General features: G+C 38.0%; 1 protein-coding gene and 1 non-coding gene across 2 annotated transcripts in view; both read right to left on the bottom strand.

The window, feature by feature from the left end:
• IPO7 (importin 7) overlaps positions 1 to 22,947 on the bottom strand; it is a 34,336-nt gene that overhangs the window by 3,138 nt on the left and 8,251 nt on the right. The window contains exons 2-24 of the mRNA XM_058806218.1: positions 22,469 to 22,550; positions 20,763 to 20,916; positions 20,270 to 20,428; positions 17,834 to 17,990; positions 17,137 to 17,226; positions 16,621 to 16,715; positions 16,434 to 16,518; positions 13,303 to 13,437; positions 12,699 to 12,798; positions 11,640 to 11,716; positions 11,196 to 11,312; positions 10,324 to 10,413; positions 9,673 to 9,838; positions 8,784 to 8,944; positions 7,823 to 7,951; positions 6,137 to 6,203; positions 5,933 to 6,058; positions 5,541 to 5,638; positions 4,061 to 4,156; positions 3,115 to 3,335; positions 2,804 to 3,009; positions 2,229 to 2,435; positions 1,757 to 1,873 (exon numbers count right to left, since the gene is read on the bottom strand). Coding sequence (XP_058662201.1) covers positions 1,757 to 1,873; positions 2,229 to 2,435; positions 2,804 to 3,009; positions 3,115 to 3,335; positions 4,061 to 4,156; positions 5,541 to 5,638; positions 5,933 to 6,058; positions 6,137 to 6,203; positions 7,823 to 7,951; positions 8,784 to 8,944; positions 9,673 to 9,838; positions 10,324 to 10,413; positions 11,196 to 11,312; positions 11,640 to 11,716; positions 12,699 to 12,798; positions 13,303 to 13,437; positions 16,434 to 16,518; positions 16,621 to 16,715; positions 17,137 to 17,226; positions 17,834 to 17,990; positions 20,270 to 20,428; positions 20,763 to 20,916; positions 22,469 to 22,550 — 2,935 coding nt within the window. The remainder of the gene's footprint in view (positions 1 to 1,756; positions 1,874 to 2,228; positions 2,436 to 2,803; positions 3,010 to 3,114; positions 3,336 to 4,060; positions 4,157 to 5,540; positions 5,639 to 5,932; positions 6,059 to 6,136; positions 6,204 to 7,822; positions 7,952 to 8,783; positions 8,945 to 9,672; positions 9,839 to 10,323; positions 10,414 to 11,195; positions 11,313 to 11,639; positions 11,717 to 12,698; positions 12,799 to 13,302; positions 13,438 to 16,433; positions 16,519 to 16,620; positions 16,716 to 17,136; positions 17,227 to 17,833; positions 17,991 to 20,269; positions 20,429 to 20,762; positions 20,917 to 22,468; positions 22,551 to 22,947) is intronic.
• On the bottom strand, positions 9,974 to 10,154 carry LOC131559581 (small nucleolar RNA SNORA23). Its single transcript, XR_009274907.1, has one exon. It is a non-coding gene; the product is annotated as a small nucleolar RNA SNORA23 (small nucleolar RNA).

A 22,947-nucleotide genomic window follows, 5' to 3' on the forward strand; every position in this document is an offset into this window, starting at 1 on the left:
AGCCAAGCAGGTCATTTGGACTTTAGGTTACTAGACCACAAAACCTAATTCTGAGAGAAAACTACCGAGTTCATCACTTTTCATTTTCAACCAGAACTTAAGATCTTTAGACATGTGAGGTGCACAAATCCATCACTGTAACTACCAGTGATTGCTGTGGTGTCTGGTTTTACCATCCTTCAAACACTGCTGTAGGACAGAGATTACTGTAAACTGGTTTTAACAAGCTCGAATACATGGACAACTGAAAATCAGGTTGGTAATTTAGGTTTTACCTTTACTACACTCTAGATAATGCAGAAGGTGGCTTGTATTATTCCCAAGATAACAACAACTTATTAATGCCTTATGTTGGTCTTAGAGCTTTCTCCTAAATCAAAACAGTTGCAATCTCTCTGGGAATGCAGGTCAGCTCATATTATCTGGCAAATGTGCATTTTGGCTGTTTCTTTGGAAACAAGCCACAAAGATGTTGCCATGGCTAATGGAACATGGGGGGAGAATCCCTCACAGCTCCACAGAAGACAAATCTCTCAGCATATGGAAATTCTTCTAAAGTATATTAATAAGGGAGAACTGTATTTCAAATCCTTCTAGCAGGATGTCCCCATGTGTGGTAAGTAGCCTAAATGTAGTATCAGTGTGCTGTCATAGTAGGCAAGAATTTCCCATAGGGATCTGGTTGCTTAAGTTAAACTTAACAACTTCTCTGAAAAAACAGTACAAAAAAAACAACCAACTAAACATACACCTCAAAATTCTTTTGTCTCCATAAAATGCAGTAGTATAAAATTACATCAAAAATGTCTACTGCTTGACAGGAGTCACAGTGAAACTGTATTTTATAATCATTAAAACTGGATCATTCTGGACCCAAACAAGCTTTGTGAGGTGATTTAGGCTGCTCTCTCATAAAAAGCACTTATTAAATGTGTATTCTTACTACCAATATTTTCACTGAAAAATTTATGAATTTCTCTTTTGTAACATCTGTAGCAACCGCTCACTAAGATTATATGAGGCTGGTATATTCTTACTACCAATATATTTATAAAAAAATTATGAATTTCTGTTTTGAAACAGCTGTAGCAACTGCTGCTCACTAAGACACAGGATATGAGGCTGGACTGATCCCTCAACATGCAGTCTTGACTTAAGAGTTACATATATTGGCTTATGCTCCAAAGTGAAAACCTAGGAAAAAAGAAAAAAAAATATAAACTGAATAAAGATTTAAAAATCCCTATTCTATGTAATATTTAATAGGCTTAATGATGTTGCTTTACAGATGGTACTACTTTGATAATTTAGTATTCTCCTACCCACAGAATCCTTGTCTATCCCATTTGGACTATGTGACATCTCAGGAAATCATTCATCAGCCACTTGATGTGTTTGTTAACGTACCTGGAGTTCAACTATCTTCAGGTAATCAAATAAATTGTTTTCAAGTCTAAGAAATGAGGACAAATATGCTTTTATTTCCTTGGCTGCCTCCCAGGTGTTTCTAGCACTCCTCTCACCTGTGGTTTTGCCACCCAGTTTGTGCATGGAGACTGGCAATTCTAAGAGCTTTCTAACAACCCTGTTCTGATGGAGCCATTGTCAGGCTTGACTGCAAGGCCTGTTCTGTGCTGTGCTCCTTGAGCACACCATCACCATCATCCTCAGTGTCACTCTGATGCTCCTTGGGCCCCCCAGGGCAGGGCAGGGCAGCGCAGGAGGCAGTGAGGCAGTGTGTGTGAGGTGTGAGTACCGTGTGCTGCCCGCCGCTGGTCCGCCAGGGTGGCGATGTCCTGCAGCTGCTTCCTCTGCTCCTCGCTCAGGCCCTGTGTCAAAGCCTGGTACCACGCAGGGTTACGGTTCTGAATTGCTGCAGCACACACAAAACACAAGCAAAAGGAAAGTGCTGATTAAAATGTTCTACAGCTCCAACCTTACTCACTCACTGCCCTTTTCATCAGAGTCATGTTCTGTTATGGTTACATAACTCAAGACACTTAAACACTAGTACAGCTTCTGACCTCTTCCCTACCACTATAAATTCATTTAAGCAACTCCCTCTGCTAGAGAGATTTAACAATGGCATCTCCTTTCCAAAGAAAGAAATGGTTCAAGCCCATATTGGAAAGCCTGTTTGGAAGTTTTGAACAGGTTCTAGTTAACAACAGTGTACACTAAAGCTGAAATGTAACTTGTTGGCTGGGAAAAGAAATACAGTTACTTACTCTGAAAAATTGTTTTAAATATTTGATATTCATCAACAGGGTTATCTTCATCATCAATAATTGTGGAATAACCTTCCAAAGCAGTCTCTTCAGCATCATCTTCTTCCCAGTCTTCATCATCTCCATCTTCACCTGCCTGTTTTGCTAGAATTTCAAGATATTCTTGACCATCTTCATCAATGTCATCTTCATCACTCCCAAGCTCATCTGAGTTAATTATAAACAAACAAAAGTTTATATTGAAAATGTCAAGAACAATACTTTAGAAATGTGGCTAATTAGGTAAAACAGGCAGTGGAAGCGGTAACAATACTGTGCAGACTGGAAAGGGGGGAGCTCTCCTAACTCTGCCCTGGATGAGGTCAGATTTTAAGAGGGAGTGGAAAGTAAAATATACTGTGCACTATATATACTATACAGATTTACTTAAAAGTTGTCAAAAGATGTCCAGTGTTCTACTGGAGTGCTTCATTTTTGGAATTAGAGTACTCAGAATAATTTCACAAAGGAACTCAGTATCTCCATCAGAAAAAAATGAAACATACAAAATAACATCCAAGGTTCTGTCTCCATACCTGTTTCCTCATCTTCTTCAGCTTCATCATCATCATCACTGTCATTTTCATGCTCTGCATGACAGGCATATGCTCTTTTCAAACCATTAAATAATAGGATAAAAGCTGGCAGGATCTGCCCAGCAACTTGATTTAAAACCTGTGGTATTTGCTCCAGATTAATAAGAGCACACAAGCCAAGGACGCACATCTTTCTGTCATGGAGTCTACAAAACAGAAGAGTAGAACAGTTGCAAGTTTTGTCAGGATTTCCAAGCAGGTCATACACAGGTGTACCACAGAGAATCATCTCCAGAAGTACAAGCACTTACCCCAGGAAACAGTCCACATCATTAAGCCACTGAGTTATGAAGTGATTGGTGACAGGCTCCACGTTATTGGGGAAACGAAGATTTTCCAAGGTGTTTAATAGTAAATGAGGATTGTAGTACAAAGCAGCTATGGCAACCTGGAGGCACATGGTTCGCAGCTCACTGGTTTTCACTTCTCTGGTCAGTCTCTCCAAGGCAGCTTCCACAAACAAGGGGATGCACTGGACAGTGAGAACATTCACACTCAGTGATCAAAAATAAAACTTGTCATTCTGTACTTCAACAGTGTGGCACATAAACACAGATGGCATAAAACTGAGTCATTTTGAATTGCCAGCAGAAGTCAGATACAAAGATGAAATGAAAATGTGAAAATATTTAATCACATGGATTTTGTGACATCCTGCACAGCAAATCTAACTTTTGGTTCTATAATCTTGTATAAAATTTTTTCCATTTTCCTTAAAATGGAAAATAGAGAAAATGTGTACACGACAAAGTCCAGAAAAACCAACTTATTTATCTCTCAAATTTCAACTGCCATATGTACATAATGAAGTCCCTGGTCCCTCTATTATATTGATTTGGATTCTAGGAACTTCATTTTCATTCTTCATCATTTCAAAGCTATGAGGTTGACAGAATAATTTTCATTAAATATTCACTAGAATTAACTTAGAATGAAATTAATTGACTTTTTAGAACCAAGAGGCTCCTGGGGTGGCACTCTTCCAGACTCATAAAAACACCAGTTTTGCAGTGTCCTAAACTCTGGAGCCAAAGCATGCAGGAACTCTGCAGTGCTGTCAGTGAGTAACACTGACAGGATTATCAGTTGCACCACATGAAGTGCGCGTAACAAAACTTATCTTAACACATAATCAATTCACACTACACGATAAATATTTTAAAAGTATTAGTTTTAGCAACTAAAGTCATTACCAACCTGATCAATGCCACGCCCTTTACACTGAAGAATAATTACTTCTAACAGCTTTGCTGCATGACATTCTGCATCTTCTCCAGCAACTCCTGTAAGGACCTGAAGCACAGCCATTACTGGTGGTGTATCCCCTCAAGGAGTATTCTCTATACACTGCTTTGCTTTGAAAAGCTGGTATGAATTTACCCCTCTAACAATGCCAGCATTAACAGCCATCAGTGAAGCAGCCAGATCTATAGCAATGGCTCAGTGTGACAACCAGGGACTGGAAACTGCTGGAATTGGGCAAAACAAACCAAATGTACAAATATTCAAGAGCTCTATGGATGCTGAGCCTACCACAGTTACAGTAAAAGCATCAGCTGCCATTTTGCCAAGGATTACTTCCAGAAACGAAAGAAAAACTTTACTTATCCATCAATGTACTGAATTTTGTAGAAGTTTTATTTACAAAAATGGGCTATCTAGTGGAAGGCCATGGAATACCTAAAACCTGTGTTAAAAATCCACTGTGCTCAGCTAACACCAATCACTAAGCAGTCACGACAGGCTAATTTTATATATAAGATTCCAAGAAATTACAAACACCCCAAGTGACCTGCCTGCAACTTATTTTCAAACAAAGGCTGGCAAGAGTTATTCACTAGTATTCATAAAATACTAAAATAGTTATTCACTGTAATATTTAAACATCTTCAAAAGAATTACTCAGGAAATACCATGGGCAGCACAGCTGACAGTTCACCAAAGCTCTTACATAGACACCACACCCCATATCCAGGAGTGGAAATCTGAAATCTCCACATATTACTATTAGAGATGGTAAAGCATTAACACATATCTTATAAAAAAGTATTCCTTTCCTCAATAGTGCTAACACTCTGGAAAGCTGTATATTCTAGAATTTGGCTGGACAAAAAAGCCCAGTAATACAAATTAAAAGACAGAAACCCTGCCCAAAAGTGCCTGGACAGAGTCAGACCTACTGCATTCTGCTCCCAGCTTTCACCACTGACAGGGCACAAACTTGGGAAAACAACCTCCCATTCCTGTGCCTTTACCTTCCATCCCTGCACACTTCTTTAGCACACAGGTGTCAGACCTTCAGCACACATGCAGCATGTGTATCCTGGCCATGGGGAGGCTACAAATCCCAGATGGAAGAATCCACCTACCTTTTGCAATCTGTCTTGCATGCCCTTATGCACAAAGTGTATTGCACCAAACCTGCTTTGTTTATTCTGCTTTTGTTGTGTAGGATTTCTTTTTCCCTTCTGCCAAAAGCATGTATCTGAAATTTTGATGCAATCTCTTTAAATTTCTCTGCAATAACTTAGTTAATTTCAGGAATCTTAGAGGTTATTAGATGGCAAAATGCTTTAAAGAGCAGAAGTCAAAAGCTGCTGTGGGAAAAACTACCCAGTTTAACATGGTTATTTCTTCAGAGATGGCAGGTTTTGTTACCACACAGGAATCTACTCACCTTCTTGCACATACTGTAGATCATTTCAAGATATTTTGTGTCTGACAGAAGTGTATCTGTATCAACAGTCACATAATTATGCAAGAGAGGCATCATATCTGTGTTAAAAAGAAGGATGATCACAGTTAGGTATCATCTGTGTGCTATTAAAATCAGGTTGAAATCTGTGTATTAATAATTACAGTTCTTGCTTAATGCTTGCCAGGGTAAGCCTGCAAGTCATAGGTGCCTTAGCAAAACAAGTCTGGTAGCAGCAACAGCAAAATAAAAATATTTCAAGTGTAACCTCACTTGAGTGTTTTCCTAAGATTCCAATCATGATGCAATTCATTGTATGGCTGAAATTGCATCCAAGAAACCCTCTGGCTCCCTGATTTATTTACATTACTTACCAGTAAAATAATCAAAACCATCCTGCTGGAAGACTTCAAACACAAGAGGAAGAAGCTGCCACATTTGTGCAGAAACCTGTTGGCAGGTCAGACTATGAGCCAAGGAAAAGATCTCCTCGTAGAACTCTAAAACAAACAGAATCTAGGTAAATAGCATGCCAATGCCATGCACTTCTGAAAGTAAGCCAGGTGAAGTACAGATACCTAATACATGCTGCTGCAAAACTGTTCCAATCACTTGCAAACAGATCCCTTCCAGCTGCTGGGTAATCTGAAAAAATAAAATCAAAAAGAACAGGTAATGACTGTTTTCAATACTTTGGAGTTGAAATGAAACACATTCTAAAATTTGTCAAAGCAGCTTCTGTATATACAATATAGTTTTTAAGAACTATCAGAAATGCCTCACATTTTAGAGCACTAAATGTGTAAGAGCACAGCTCAGCTGTGCTCAGCACTCAGCTAAGGATATGCAAGATAGCTTTCAATACAAGGTGGTTTTTGAGTACTGGAAGACTCTCGTTACAGGGAATCCTTTAAAAAGAAAAGCCTGACTAACCCTCTGCACCAGCTCAGTCCCATTAAAACACTGTGAGCAAATATTTATATATAAAAGGAGTAAACAATTGAAATCACAGGAGGTATTTCCTATCTCAGAAAAAAAAAAAAAAAACCAAAACAAAAAAAACCAAAACCCCCCAAAAAAAACCCTCCAAAAAAATCCTAGATACCAAACCACTTCCCAAACCTAGCTTAGGATGTTCATATGGTATGGAGACCACCAGTGTAAATGCTGGTCCTACAGATTCAGTCAATGTTGCCAATTAGTATCTATTAGTCCATGGAATAGCTAACAAAACAGTCATTAACCTGTTGAGGGCACTCACCTTGCACAGGGACAAGTAAAGGCTGAGTTTCTGGTTTTAGCTATGCAGAACAGGATTTGAACCTAACTTGCTAAATACCATATCTCTTGGAACACTGGTCATCCTGTGGGAGATGTCTCTAAACATAAATGTTTACTGGTCAACATTTTCAAACTGAGTTCCTCAGGACTAGCATATCATTACACAGACTTTTAATTTAGAAGGCAAAGATTTGCTGACAGAAACAAGTACAAGCAGCTCTAGCAACTGAGCTGGTCCTTAGTGTGGCAGCACTGAATTCTTGGGAATTCCCTTGGGAATCTGATGCTGCTTCTTTAGTGAAGCCTTCAGAGCTCTACAGCTTATTACTGAACTTTTTAGTCACTAAAAAACTATAATGTGTTTATTAAAAGCCTGTAGCTGACTTTGTCAAGAAAGATTTTAATCAGAAATAGCATCTTTTGAAACTGGCTGTACTCTGGACAGAAGTGACTCCATTCAGTACACCAAAACCAAATGACAGAAGTTTTAATCCCAGAGGAAAATTCTCCAGGGCAGATGGGGCAGGTGAAATCCCCATCTCCGAGCACAGCCACAGGAGCTGTATTTACCCACATCGATTCTGTCCCAGAGAGCAAACCCAGGCAGCAGAGTCAATGTTTGCAGCTATGTGAACCTTTATGTGCTTTGTTTGAAGGGCAGACCTCATCAAATCCGACGTGTGTTCCCAGCTGAGCTGACAGAGCTCCACCTGCTACAGACACATTGCTTCTACTGTGTGAACAAGAAGCTGGATTCTTATGGGAAATGCTGTGGCAACATTTATGCTCTATTACTGCATACATTGCATTAGAAAAGTGACCCACTCTTCTACAACTTGGCTACATGGTAAGTACTTCACTACTTTCTGTTCTAATATCTTTTTGGCCAAAAGGACAGTTTTTCATGTAACGATGCTAGGACTATAAAAGACTTACATTGTTCTTACACCATACATATCAGCTTTAAAGTCATTTTTACTTACTTCCTTGTGATCTTCAACTACACTGAGAAGTGTATCAATAGTATTCAAGATTCCCATTGCTGTCACTGCTTTGTCATCACTGCCCTCTTCATCTGGACCAGTCTGGATTACCTGGTTAAATGTCATTGCCTGCAAGTAATAGCAGAACAACTCATAAATATGTCATTGAATTGTGAAAGTCTGGCACCATGCACAATTTCAGAAGGACTTCTGCTGAGAAAATGTGTACAAATAATAGAAGGTGACTGCTCTGCTCCAGAATTTCTTCTCGGGATAATAAAATTTGGATGTTAAACCATTGGAGCTCTCTTTACCCATTATCTACTCCTGAATAAAAATATGTAAATGACATGATGTCCCATGCAAAAGAATACATCTTCCCTTGGTAAATTCTTCTGACACAAGGTTTCCTCAGCAGCTGAACTAGACCACAACACTTGGCAGGCATTCCCAGACAGGACACACTAACAATTCCATTTGAACTCCAAGGCCTTTAATAGGGAAGCACTGAGCTGACCTCTGCTTTTGCAAACATTAATACAACTTGCTAGATATGGCCATTCAAGCTCTGAATTTCTCCTGCAGATTCAACTTTATTTTCGCACCAAACTTTTAATTTAAAATTTACTCTTTCATTTAATATTTTAAAGCAGACAACCTAAGTGACATTTTAGAGACTACCTAAAATGTGCTACCAATTTCATTATTACCACTATCAGGAGAAAATATGCAAAGATTTCACAAACATTTCTAGAATTGCTCTTAGAGAAATTTCTACTCAGTGTAAGTTATGAAGCCACTTCTGATGAAACACTGTCTAAATGTAGAAGAAAATTACTTGTATCAATGCACTTAGACTGGAGTAACAACAGCTATTAATTGATGGTCATACTCAACTATCAATTTTAAATATCAATCTTTCCCATATTAAAGATCTTCCCAAGCCACTGTAAAGTCTCACCAAATGCTGTGTCATTTCTACTGCAATTGGGGTAACTTCTTCACTATATTCACAGATCATCTTCTGAATCACATTAGTAAGATCATCATTTTCAGTCTCTCTTATAATATGAAGCAAAGCTTGCATTACAGGTCTAATGAATGGAGTAATATATTCTTTAGCTGTAAAACAGGTGGAATGTTTGAATTAACATTCTTAGAAAACCACAGATCAGTTTAAGAACCTACATCTCAAATAACTTTATTTACTGCTTCAGCATTAACACACCAAAACCATGAGTAGAATAAATCATTGTAGCAATACTACCATTCAGAACAAATTTTAATAATATATAACAAGAGGATTGAAATTAAAGTATGAAAACCAGAGCACTGTGGTCTGAATTAATAAAATGCAACATTACTGATCAATGCAAATGTTAATTGAATGGGGATGGGTACATATACACCTTTGTCAAATTACCTGAAGTATTAAATATATAGATTATGTTTGCTTTGCGGCTTTTATGCCAGCTTCAGGAATACTAAGCCAAGTAAAACCTGCCTGGATCAGGATTGTTTTTTTCCTTTAAATTTTAACATGAATGAATATATGCCAAGACAGATATTGCCACTGTATTTCTGATTCAATTATTAGGTGCTATAAAACTGGATTTACTGTACCATGAAGCTCTTGTTTACAGTGTTTTCATAATCATAATGTCTTATAATGTTAAAATGAAATTTATTTTAAAAAATAAAACCTTTCTAGCTGAAAAATTAGAGTAAATGATTACAAGTTACAACTGCAAGAGGAAAATTAACATCAGGGAAAAAAAGAACAAGTCTGCCTGAACATCACAAAATTAACACCTATTCCATTAAAGCTTGCTGTAAGAAAAGGCTCCTACCTTTCTCTTGATTACTGATGAGAACTTGAAGAGCTATTGCAGCTTCCACTTTCACAGGCATTTCCCTATCATCTATCAGACACCTTCTCGTGAGTTCTAAGGCTGTCTGGAGATTCTGGTCACTTTTAAATTTAACTTCACAGAAATAATGAAGAACCCAGCAAGCCTGAAAAAAAACAGTGAAGAAATTCAGAGTTGCAAAAGCTACAAAGAGGATTGTATACCCATAACCTACAAAAATAATTGAATCTGAGGTGCAACTCCTGATGAATAAAGATACTGTAAGAGTTGTCAGGGATGAAGATGTCTGAGAGTGTGGAGGCTGGTCAGTGGGAGGCTGTCTTGCAGACATCACTAAACCAGTACTATGATCTCAGGTTCATCTTTGGCCACAGGTTTTGTGTGAGCAGTACAGTCTGTGTGCAAAACACACACAGACCCTACCACCAGCCACAGATGGGAAACTGTGCACACAGCGCTGCAGCCATTCCAGAACTACACATGTAAAAATGAGTACCCATCCCTGGAAAAGGTGTACAATTTTTTATAGAAAAGGTGCAGAAAGGGAGCATCTGTGGGAAGGAAGAAGTTGCAGATTTCCGAATTCCTCAGTTGGAACAGTGTATCTCAGTAAAGGCCACACTTTCTTACCCGAGCTCTCATGTAACCCAGCTCACTGCTGAAGAGAGGGAACACATGATTCTGCAACATATATTCCATCTGATCCTTATAGATCTTTTTCTGTCAAAATATGAAAGGAAGCACATCAGTTTTAAACTTCATATAAACATGTATTTCTATCCCATTAAAAAAGTCACACATGATGAAGAGTGAAGAATGTGACAAACCCTCAGACTTTTCACTTATCCCTTTTTTAAGTCAATTATGGAACAATGATCTCCTATATTAGTAATGAAATTGGGTCCTACTAGGATTTTTAAAATTTTCAGTCACAATAGTGACACCTTTCTCCCCAGCCATTTTTTGACCCCAAGAGGCACCTTTCTGTTGGCAGCACATTGTCACCAAAAGGAAAAATGGTCAGGGAAAGTGCTTAGAGCTGTGGTCCAAATACAAGTCCATGCCATGCATGTATTTTGCTACCATTTTGACCAAGTAACATCTTTAATTTCATTTTATTTCCTCTCTTCTAGACACAAAACCCAGTCATTAAATAAACAGCCTCTCACTGGAAGCACTTTTTTCCTTTCTTCCACAAAAAGGGAATTTAATTAAGTGAAGCACAGAAATGGTGTAGTAATTCTCACCAGAAGCACAGAACTTAAAAAGGAACTTAATAACTGAACTTGAACATGACCTATAAAACTTCGGTAATTAAGTAATTAAGCTGACATTAAACCCAAAACAATTAAGTTCAACAGCTTAAAAAAAAACTGGCAGCAATTCAGAAACTTGTGAACTCTGGGCTATGTGCATTTCTTCTAAGGCACTATATGTTAGAAATACCATAGGAGGGGCAAAAAAAAAAGCATGAAAAGAACTACTAGATTTGTTCTGCTTACTTTTAGGAGAATTTCAGCCAAAGAACCAATCATATGTAAAGCACCATCCTTCTTGCGAGGATCAGCATTTGGCTCCGTGAGGATTTGATAACAAAAGCCCATTGTCTTCTGCAGGACCTAGATTACATGTAAGGTCAGTCACAGGATTCCAGTCAATCACCCAGGTACCATTCCCTGTGCTCTGAAATGCTACAATATCTAACAGCCTGCTGCAAGCCTGGAATGTGGGCAATGTTTTGTGTCTTTGTAATAAACACACAATATTCTGTCAAGAATGGGTCCTAGGGGAATTTGCAAATACAAAAAACCATAAATAGACCAGTGTAAAATAAATTTGGAATTTCAAATATGAGAGCAGAAAAATAAAACTTTTATTAACAGCTCTTTCAGCAAATAAACTGAATTTAGCTGGTGGTATTTCAGTATAATCCTTGAACAACTTACCTCTTTCCTTTTACTACACGATGTAAACAATAATGTCTGAGCAGCAGTTGTTGGAGAAATGAAGTCTTCAAATACATCTGTTAAATAACATTGTAACAATTATAATACCAGTCCTTTACTACAGTTCATGATTCTAATGTATTTAATATGAAAAAAGAGCACCCTTCAGGTGGTTATATTCCAAGATATTCCAAGACCAAAGAGTAACATGTGGTTGGATACATATGGGTTATATTTTTCATGATGACTGCCTCTACATGTCTAATTTGAAGTTCTCGGTCTCTTATTTTTAAGATAAATCTTTTTCAACAGTAGAAGCAGACACAACAGTCAAGTTTGGACATGGATGTTATTTGCTCTACAGGCCAGCACACAGAATTAATTGTGTTAAAAAATGCTCTGTTTCTCATTTCTCTGCAGAAGAGGATTATCAGAGCCTTGTGCAATACCTGTAGTGTTTACAGGTATGCCTCTGACCTGAGGGATAAAAACTCCCAAACCCCTCAAGATTCCTTGTTCTAGCCACATAAATATTCCATGGTGAAGGGAAGAATTTGTTCAAGGAGTCTGAAGTATTTTTGTTTGTTCCCAACCTCAGAGGACTGAATGACAGATATAGAATAAACCCCAACTAAAGTAGCAGAGCACAGGAGGTGAAATGGGACAAGTCTGGAATGCCAGGCTTACTCCATAATGTGTCATTTACCACTGGGGTAAATCTGCTCTGAACTGTGCCATGGGTGAAATTCCCCAAGAAATCCCGGGCCTGAAATATTAGCTGTTTATGGCACAACCTCTAAATGACATTAAATTTATGTGGTTGTTGCTAGCAAGACCAGGACTGTTTGACAAATGAAATACTTTCACTCCTGTGCCACTGCTGACTGTTGTATCCTCTCTCCTTTCCACCAATACGTCCAACTTCTTCTATTTGGTTAATACACTGTGTTTCTCTCTTTTTTTTAAGATTAAATCCACCTGTTTTCACAAAAACACTCCATAAAATCCCATCCTTTGCGTGAAACCATTTTTTAACATGAGTAGATTTCAAAGGCTCACCAAATTTCATGCGGATATATTCATATGGATCTTCTTGCCAAAGCTCTTCATCAGCATCTGTATAGCACATCAATGGGAAAATAACATCTTGGATGATTCCCTGGAATAAAGAGATTGAAAGCAGGTTAGCACTACTAAATCAATCTCTGTATTCTGTCCTGTATTTTACAGATTTTCTCCATCCTGTCAGTAACATTCTAAAGCTATTTGGATTTAGAGTGGATTTATGTGGCACTTTACAAAGAAGCACATCTTTTGTGTTTAGGCAGAGTTACAACACAACACAAGATACTAGACTGGCTTTGGATAATGGCACGTGGAGATGATTTAATGCCATAAATTCAGCAGCTAACACCATCTCCAAATATGCTGTGTTAGATTGTAATCTTTAATAAATTAAAGCACAAAGGAGAGACAGCAATAAATTAGTGGCTTTGCTCATGTTTCAAGGTAACCTTCATTAAACTGCCTTAAACGCTTTCCACCAGCAATTTATAAGAAAAGTGCCTAAAATGTGAATTGTAGCAAGGCTGGAAACACTCTACAGTAGACTGACTAATGTACTCCTGAGTCATGTAAGTATTAAACCCCAAAAATGGCTTACTTGAATATGAGGTTTCAGATTCCTCCAGGTGACTGCATGAGACACTCCTTGATTGATGTAATTTAGTGTTTGCTGCAGAACTCTAGGAGCCATGTACTGCTTTTCCTTGTACTGATACAGCACCTTCAGCAACACCTAGAGAAATCAGATCTCATCAGTGTCTCATACTGAGCACAGCCCATTTTCACCACAATTCTACCCTCCCTCACCAGCCTACATAAGAACCCCTCAAAACTGAACAAAACCCCCATTTATTCATTAGGCTAAAATGAGTACTGACTAAGCCTTCTACCAAACGTCATTGTTAATTTTATAAGACAATTTGCAGCTCATACTGGGTGCTTGCACATCTTTTAAAAATACCATCCTTCAATAACACAAACCATACATGCTAAGTCACCACCAACACACCCCAGGGGGCTTTGCCCTCTGCCTCTGAGGTTTATTTTTCCATCTTCACTCTCTGGGGGCAGAAATTCCCACCCAGCCACTGGATCAGAACACTCTACGCTCACAGTCTGATCTGTGCCTGAGCTGCCTCACAGAGCTGTGAGCAACGTGTGTGTGTGGAGTGATCCACACACTCCACACACTCCAGTCACTCCCTTTGGCTTTCTGGCCTCAACTCTTCTGCAGTGGCATCCAGAACTCCTTCACAGGGATCCACCTGTATCCAAGTCCATGGCTCTCCACAAATAAGGTCATGAAAAGGACATGGGACCATGACTAGTAATTAAATTACAGCTTACAGGAGAGGTTTGCACGGGTAATGCAAAGGGAATTCCCTGGAGCCCAATTCAGGTCAGTGGAAACACTGCACCTTCAGAAGCAGCATGACTAACTGGAGAGAAATGGCAAATTCCACTGCCAGGATTTCATTTCAGTCTTCACACAAAAGAAGCATTTTTTAAAAATCCCAACCCAAAGGAGCTGGAAAGATATTGATCAATCTGTAATACTATCAAAATAAAAATCTAGGGAAAACAAGATTCATCATTTTGAAAATGAATGCTGTTCATACCATTGATTACAGAAAGACTGAAGTGTTTTTCCCAAAGGAATTGCCTTGTACTTCAGTTTAAGGAGGATGAACTCATTCATCAAAACATTCACAGCTTTATAAACAGTTTTATGCTCTAGATGCTTTATCAAAGTTTGAACTGCTCATGTTTAAAAACCTTCAGGATTTAGAGAGAAATTACTTGGTACCAACACCTGAGTACAAGGTTTTGTGGCATCAGGCATTGAGTTAGGATAGAAAAGAAGAGAGCAAAAGATCAAACTTGCAGGGTTTTTTAGGACTATCCAAGAAGATGCATGTATTTTCATTATTCAGATGTAGTAGGTAAAGATATTAAAAATTAAGAAAATTTTTAAGAACTGCAGTGAGGAAAAAGAGCATGGACACTCTGGGGCAAATAAAATAAAATTCTGTGACAGTGCCAAGGAACTACAAGGCAGCACTGTCCAACCAGGGCTTAGTTCTGGCTCCAGAGAAGTGTCTTGAGCAAAACAGCTGCTAACACAAGGGATAAATTCAGGGTGTTCCAGTTAGGCAGCTCAGCCGGGTTTGGACAAACTAAGAAAGTTCAGCTGAAGTGAATGCTGAATGTACAGGATGTTTTTTTTGAGGGGGCTAATCAATGAGAAGTAATTATGACCATAATATTAGCAGTATATTTCAAGTTTATACTTGAACCACCTGTTGTCTTATGCCTTATATTTATCTATTACTCCTTTATTAAAAGGGTGCAAACACTTTGGAGAGTAGAGAGAACTCCATGAAACATTATCCAAATTTATATTCTTCAGTAATTCATAGATTTGTAATTTCTGTGAAGAAATCCTGCTCAAAAATCCTCCACAACATTTGTTTGGCAGATTCCATGTCCTGAGCAGAGGCCCAAGATCTATCTTCTGCAGAAAAATGGAGGGCAGGACCTTAACACAGTCTGTCTTCCTAAACAAGTTACATTATTGTTTAGGAACACCCTAAGCCTGCCAAATATTGTTTTTTTTAGCAGTTTTCTTTAAATACCTGAATTCTTAGGTGCTTCTAGCTGCAATAACAATAAGGATCAAAATTGATTCAAAGAGAATGTAAAGAAAAACGAGCATTTTGTCAAACTGTTAAAATTATCTTTTCAAAGACTGGCCATAGCCCTTTGTCAGAACTTGATTTTATCTTGGAAGTGCAAAGCAACCAGTAAGGCCCTAAAGAACATGCAATAATTATCTGTCTAATGTCCCCTAGAGGTGACAGGTGAGCACCTCAGCAAACAAAGCTGACACCACTTCCCTGAGCAGAAGGTTGGGATATATTGCCTCACACTCCATGTGAAAAATGCTTTCCATACTTTGGCCAACCTTCAAAATGCATGGATTTATGAGACACTTTCTCTACATTTCCTCTTTAAAAGTCCTGTAATTCATTATAATTTCATTAGAAATTAAGAGAACTGAAACTGAACCAAGAACTGTTTGTCTGACTCAAAGGCTTTGAAGAAAACATTCTGCACTGTGAGATTTTCATAAATCAATAGTCTATTCTATATTTTATATATATTTATATTTTAATCACCTTAGAATAAAGGTATTTATAAACCAAATAGGAGATAATTTCATAAAAACATACCTGAAGTTTTTAATTAATCCAAAGATTATTTGCATACAGCAGACTGTAAAACACAGCAGAAGTGGCAACCCCAAAACAGGGAGATGAGTGGAAAGGGAGAATCAGAATTACCTGTCTCCTAAGAGAGCCTCTGCTTGATCAGGCTCTTGCAGAAGGCTGAAAATTTAGCATTTACAAATTTTAAGTAAAAATAACCTGTATCAGAGTTTAAAAGGCCAACTAAACCACATACACCCAATCTCTTTCAGAAAGGAAAAAAATTGGTACCATTTGTCTGAAGCTCATCTGAGGGCTTGTAAGTGGAAAGAGGATTGTGATATGTGGCAAATTGCTAATTTCTTTATCAGTCTTTTCTTTTTTTTTAGCCCACAGACATCACTGCTTTGCATACCAATGTGAATAGGAGCAAGAAGCCTTTTCAGCAGATAATGAAATAAGCAACCAGTACTAACTCTAAACTTATCCTAGCACTCCCCCCACACTCAGTGTTTCTTACTTGCTGAACACCAACAGCGAAGGCCTTCAAGAAAACTTCAGCAAACTCATTGTACTCCTTGGAAACATTTCCAGGGCTTCCATACCTACAATTAGAAGCAAGTATGTAAACTCAAGGCTGCAGCAATATTACTGACTTGAATGTTTGCTTGGAGGTTTTTTGAAAATAATAATGGAAGAGAAAATACCTCTCAAAGAGCCTAGCTAAGATATGCAAAGCCCACTTCTTGCATTTCCACCAAGGCAACTCAGGTCTATCATCTTCATCAACTTGAAGGGTTTCCTTTGGGGGGGGTCGGGGGAAGAGACATTATTTACCAATTATTCACAAAGAGTTCAAATTATATGTATTTAGAACAACTACACAGTATATCTTGTTTTTAACCTGCCATTTGAACTTCTAGTTTAACAGAAGTATGAAGCAGAGCATATCTAAAAATAAATCTCATGAAATATGCCTAAATGATCAATAAATTTTTGAAACAAGAAGCCAAAATAAGCTTTGCTATAATTTAAAAATAGAACTTGCATACAAGCTACATATTTTTAAAATTTGTTTAGTCTCATTGAAACTCCCCATACAGCCTAATCTTTTTTATTTATTATTTTCTTGGCATCTGTAGAGAAAAAAGAACGCAGAAATTACATTCTAGTGAATGAAAAACACTTAAACTTAAAGACATAAATAGCCAAAAGCCACTTACAGCTGGTACATCCCTATCAACAACAGTCTTCAGGATTTCTATCCACTCAGCCAGGTTTTGCTGATTTATCAACTCCAGAGGTAATGTGTACTGGTTAATAAAAAGCAAAAAGAAATTATTTTTTACCTGCTTTATAATAAATTTATGTTACTTTTACAGTTCAAATATTTTAGCTTTCAAATCTTTCCTGATACAACAAAAGATAGAAATTTACCACAAAAACCAGGCTAAAGAACTCAACACCATCTAACCTATATCCTAAATATCCTCAAAGGTGCTAGAGGTCTTTGCTCCAATTCATTGTGCTTATGCAATGCTAAAATGCTACTTAAATGGATGTTACTCTACTTTCTGAAGCATTTAACAGCAGTTCCATTCCAAACTGCTATATTTACACTGGTAACTCTCTGTAGGCTGGCCTCCACAATCTGTCCTCAGAAAACTCATTTTCTAACTGGTTTTCAGCAAACACCCTACCTTAGAGGATGGTATGTGTAACTTCTATCTAATGCCAACAAGAATAGCACTGCTCAAAAGTAAAAGCACAAGACAATCAGAAACTTGTGATTCATGGAGCTGAGTAGTAGAGAAAATGATTCAGCTGTAATCTAATACTGTAATATTTCTGTCATTCACTATTTTAAGGAAAAGCATAATGCTTTAAATTATTGTTCAAATATATACAATGTTTTTTTACCTGGACAAGGGCATAAAATATTTTGAAGATCTGTTTCTGGATGAGGACAGACTGGTCTGATGGATCATTCAGGAGCTGAATGAAGCTGTCCTTCAGGACTGGCAGAAAATGTTGCATTGCAGCTATCAAGGGACTCCGCTCCTCTGGTTTCTTGTACCTTTAGAGAAGAACAAAACCAGTTTTGTAGTTGTTGCAGGTGCCTTTAAATTGAAAAGCTCACCTTGCCCCAGTGTAGGCACAAGTAGGTTATATGACAGCTCATAACAACCTGTCACTTAAAAAGAACCCCCAGCCAGTTCCTGTGACAGAATGGGAAATAAAGCCATAGCCAGATGGTGTTACAGATAAGAAATACATTAACCAGAGTGCACAGTTTCTCAAAACATTTGCAGAAGCTACATTGCTTCACTGACACTGGATAAAGCAAACTGGGGAGCCTCTCACAGCCTCATGGCACTGATGGCTCTCACATCTCCCCATTTAATTTGCCCAAAGACAACAATCTGATAGAGAGGGTGGCATTCCAGGCTCTGGATTCCCTCCTGCTCTGGAGGGTGGGACAGACTCTAAGCAGGCAACCATCCCTGAAGTAAAACCTCACACCTTCTATGCTAGGGACAGCCCACCAGCTTGCCCATGCTGCAAACAAGGCTCCACTTCCCTTCTCCAACACTTGTAAATTCCTGAAAGGAAATGAAGCCACATTTTGAAATTTTTGCCCCAGATTTTAACTTATACACAAGAAACTCCTAACTGATTCAAGAGTTATCACAGCAGAGTAGGATCTTTTCTATACTGGTGATGACAATAACAAGGTAAAATATCATTTTGTGATTGTACATTTGTTTCTTGATTCAGCAATCAATACTTGTCAGACTCATGGACTCCTGTGGGAGATTTCTGGGTTACAGCTTTGGTTTGGTTTGTTTTTCAAACACATTTTTGTATTTTTCACTAATATTAAATATCAATACTCAGCTTCCTGAACAGTGGAAATTTTCAAAATATAACCAAAAAAAGACTACTCAGTCTGCTGCCAGATGGCATGTTCTGTAAGAACTACTACAAAATACTGAGCTCCAAAATCCTGTTCAATAATACAGTCTTCATGCATTTTCTGAACCAGAAACCCAAACATTAAAATAAAATGTTGCTCAGGAAAATCCCGTTTCTAATTTTCACAAGAAAAACGCTAGAAAAAAATTACTATGCAAAGAGCAGCCATTTGATCTTGCTGTTTGAATTGGAAGGAAAAAAAAAGTGAAAAGCTCCAAAGATATTTATGTCCTGTGTTAAGGAAAAAAACCCGAAAACTTAAATATTCCTGCATCTCAGGCAGTAAAAACCTGATCAAAGTCATAACATCACACAGATTTGTGTCCCACTAAACTGACTGCAACACTGAAATGTGCACATTCCTACATGACTGGTGACATGAAACTCACCCTTGCTGACTCCACCAGAAAGCTGAGCAAGCAGGAGCAGCTCCTGGCCTCAGCTGAAGTGTTTGATCAGCTGAGACTACACACACACCTGGTGCCTTATCACACAGTGCACTCAGATCCCTAAACATGTATTTATTTCTATCATCAGAATTCACTTCTTCATTTACAGCTCCCAGATCTCTGCAGCATATCTGGTTAAAGATCTTTAAGCTGAAAATCAAGTGAGAAATTTTTTGTTTTCCTTTCCTACCAGGACTTACAATTTCCAGCCACTAAGAAAACTCCCACTTGGGATTACAAAGATTTTTATGGCATTCCTGTAAAAGTATTTTTGAGAAACTGACATTCACTGTTTTACACTGACTGACGTAAAAATCATTGAATTAGATGGAATTTTTTCCATGCAACATTTTAAATCAAGAACCTGAAACAGAAATGTTATGCATTCCAATGCTTTGAGAGAGTAAGGTGTGGATCCCATCAGTTCCTACCACAATTCCCTAACTCCAGGATTGTCCTTTTCTCTGATCACCCAAGTGATCATACCAAAGTCAGTTAACTAATTCAGAGCTCCCAACATTCCAGATTTCACACTTTGAAACCTTTGTACCTTTTTACTGTCATAAAGTACTACAGTACCAATTGTTTAGAAGTTTAAACCTGATTTAAATAATAATCATGCAAAACTCATGATTTTGAGCAGACTTTCTTACTGCTATCAATCAATAAAAAACAACTACCACACTAAGGTTTTAAAACACCCTTTTTTTCTGAATTCAAACTTCTAATGAAGGCAGTTTTTGTCATTTTTAGTTGAGAAGATACATGAGCCAGCATCTGCACAGCAAGTAACCAAGAATACTTTCTAAGATTACATTTCCATCACCTTTGTGCAGTCCCATAAACAATTCTACATGGTTACAACATACACAGTACAAAAAATAGACACCAATATATTAATGTTGTTGGTTTATATGGAGAAAGAACTTACTCATAGTTTTTCACAAGTTGATAAAGACAGAGAAGAATTCCAAGCCAACAAGCACTATTGTCAGACTGGAGATAAAATCCAATTTTCTCCACAACTGCAGTCCAGCGACTTGGATAATCATACTTGATAATGTGGTGAATGCAAGTCGTAAGCTGCACTCTGGAAATCAAAAGCACAACAACTTAAAAAGTTACTACTATTATTTTAATAATATTCTTGTAGTGTTGAGGCAACAGATACTGTCCATACTTAGACTTCCTTTTAGTTTAGAAGGTTTCGGTTCTGTAGTTTCTGCTTAATATTCTACAAATTTCTACATGCTACACAAGCTGAAAACGGTTTTTCCATCCAGATTAATTCTATGTTTAGGATACACAGTGTGTGACAATGATGCTTAGCACGTGGGTGATCTTGGCAGGGGGAAAATATAAAAAGAAAGAAAGCCAAGAGTCAGAATCCAGAGGCAATTGACACAGAGGCTGCAAGTGTGCACCTGATCAGCTCAGGAGAGTGGATGATGGCTTCTACAATGTTCTCACGGATGCAGTGCCTGTCCTCCTCTGGGATGGAGTACGGTGGGATCTCCCCAGGAGCACTTTCACGGTCCGGCCAATACTGGGTTATCATATTTTTCAAGTAGATAACCCCTGTGAAACAAAGTGCCAAATCAGCTGGCAGCCATTCAAAGCACAAAACAAACACATCTTGCAAACAAATATTTTTTAGAACAAAACTGATCAAAATTACAAAATCATTGTCCGTTCCTAAGTAGGAGAATCAAAATACATAAACCATGCAAGTTATTAACCCAATAATTTACTTAACTGATACTCTTTCACCCACTTAATATAAAAATACTACAGGTATTGCTTTTAGCTGTGATTCAGGTAAGTAGCTGTGGAACTATTTAGCAACACACTTCTGAAAAATCCATTATAATGATTTTCTCAATATTTTCATTAAAACTGAAAAAAAAAGCTGATCAATACTAATGACAACCTAAAAAAAAAAATCTAAGTTAGTGATCCAGGAATGAATGCTAGAGAAACAGAGCTCCTTTATACCCAGGTTATGGGCTACAGCAATTTGTAGCAATCAGGCTCCTGGAACAAGCCCTGCATTTACCATTTGACAACCAAATCCAAGATGCTGTGTGGCAGAATATAAATCACAGCACTTGGAAAAGTACTTACAACATGCAACAGGTAATCTAAAATGGCAAACTGGTAACAAAGTTACTGTTAATCTAATTTCACATAAAAGTCCATAAAGCAACTTCTCTTCCTAAATTTCATATGCACCTTTTGAAGATTCAGAGGTGAAAGTGTCTGCAGAGGTCAAGAAACACTCAGCAGATTATTACAGGACTGAAGTAATGAGACTTCAGCAAGCCCTCAGAGAGATTTATCAATAATTGCTTTGCAAACACACCCTGTTTGTGAGCTGGGCCTTGAATGAGCCATCCTTGCTCTCCATGGGATGCTTTGGGTTTAACTGGCTTACATGGAGGAGGGTGGAACTTCACAGGTTTTCTTCAAACTTCTTTCTGCACGTGACACTTGTAGGGCAGTGTAAGTGTTTTTGAGTCATCATTTGAACAGTACCCCCAAGCAGTAGAATAAACTGCAAGCTAAGTTTAGGCTACAGCTTAGAGTAGTTTACTACACAGAAGGTCCATATAAGCAGTCCAGACCACACCCTCCCGACCAGTCAGAAAACCCACTGCAGTATTGCACTAAAAACCTCTATCAAGTACTTAGAGCAGCTTTAAGGTGATGTTTGGAGCTGTCAATAATCAACATCCAATTTTACTGATGGCTCATGTGCAAATATGCAGGGTTCCAAAAGACATAATCTGTTTTCTTCCACTTAGTAAGTTTAGAAACCTAAGTGCTCCCAGTACAAGTTTAAATGACCTCCTTGGACCAAGTGCACCAGCATCATAAACTATTCTGCTTCTCCCAGGAATGTTCACTAGAGATAAAGGGGAAGAACCATTCAAGAGCCAGACACACCTTTTCTTTCTGTCTTCCTTCCTGGTGCCAGATAAAAGCTTGTGATGACTGTAATGTGAGCAACTCCCAACTTCTGAGTGCTTGACCTTAAAACCATTAGAATTCTTTAACAGTATCTGCATGTGTACTTGTGTGTATGCACCATTTCACATACAATGAAATACAAAAATATTTGAAAACTTGCCTGCCTGTCTCACTGGTAAATCCAGTTGCTCGGACATAGTGATCTGAAGCAGAGTTGAAACAAAGTTCACTGACTTATGAGCCTATAGAGAAGGGAAAAAAAAAAGAGTTAAGTTTCAGAATACTTCCATTACGTTTTACAATATCTTTATAATGATGTAATGCAATCAATAGAATAGCAGCAATTCAGCCAGTTGCACAGGAGTCAGCTAATCAGCCAGAGCATTCCAAAGTTTTGTGCTCACTGTATTTTGAAGACAGCAAGGGTGAGGAAAAACCCTACTGTTGAAGGTAACAGCTGAAGAAATCACTGAAAAGGAATCAGCCTTCCACAGTCACCAAATATGTTCCCCATTCAGAACAAACACTTGAAGCAAGAGCACCTGAACAGCCCAAAAAACTCAAGCACAGCAAGTTCACAGTGACCTTCAGCAAGGTATGAGATAATGAGATAATAAGCTAAGAAAAAGATGGAAACTA

Source organism: Ammospiza caudacuta, chromosome 6 (genome assembly GCF_027887145.1).
Source record: "Ammospiza caudacuta isolate bAmmCau1 chromosome 6, bAmmCau1.pri, whole genome shotgun sequence".
Lineage (NCBI taxonomy): Eukaryota > Metazoa > Chordata > Aves > Passeriformes > Passerellidae > Ammospiza > Ammospiza caudacuta.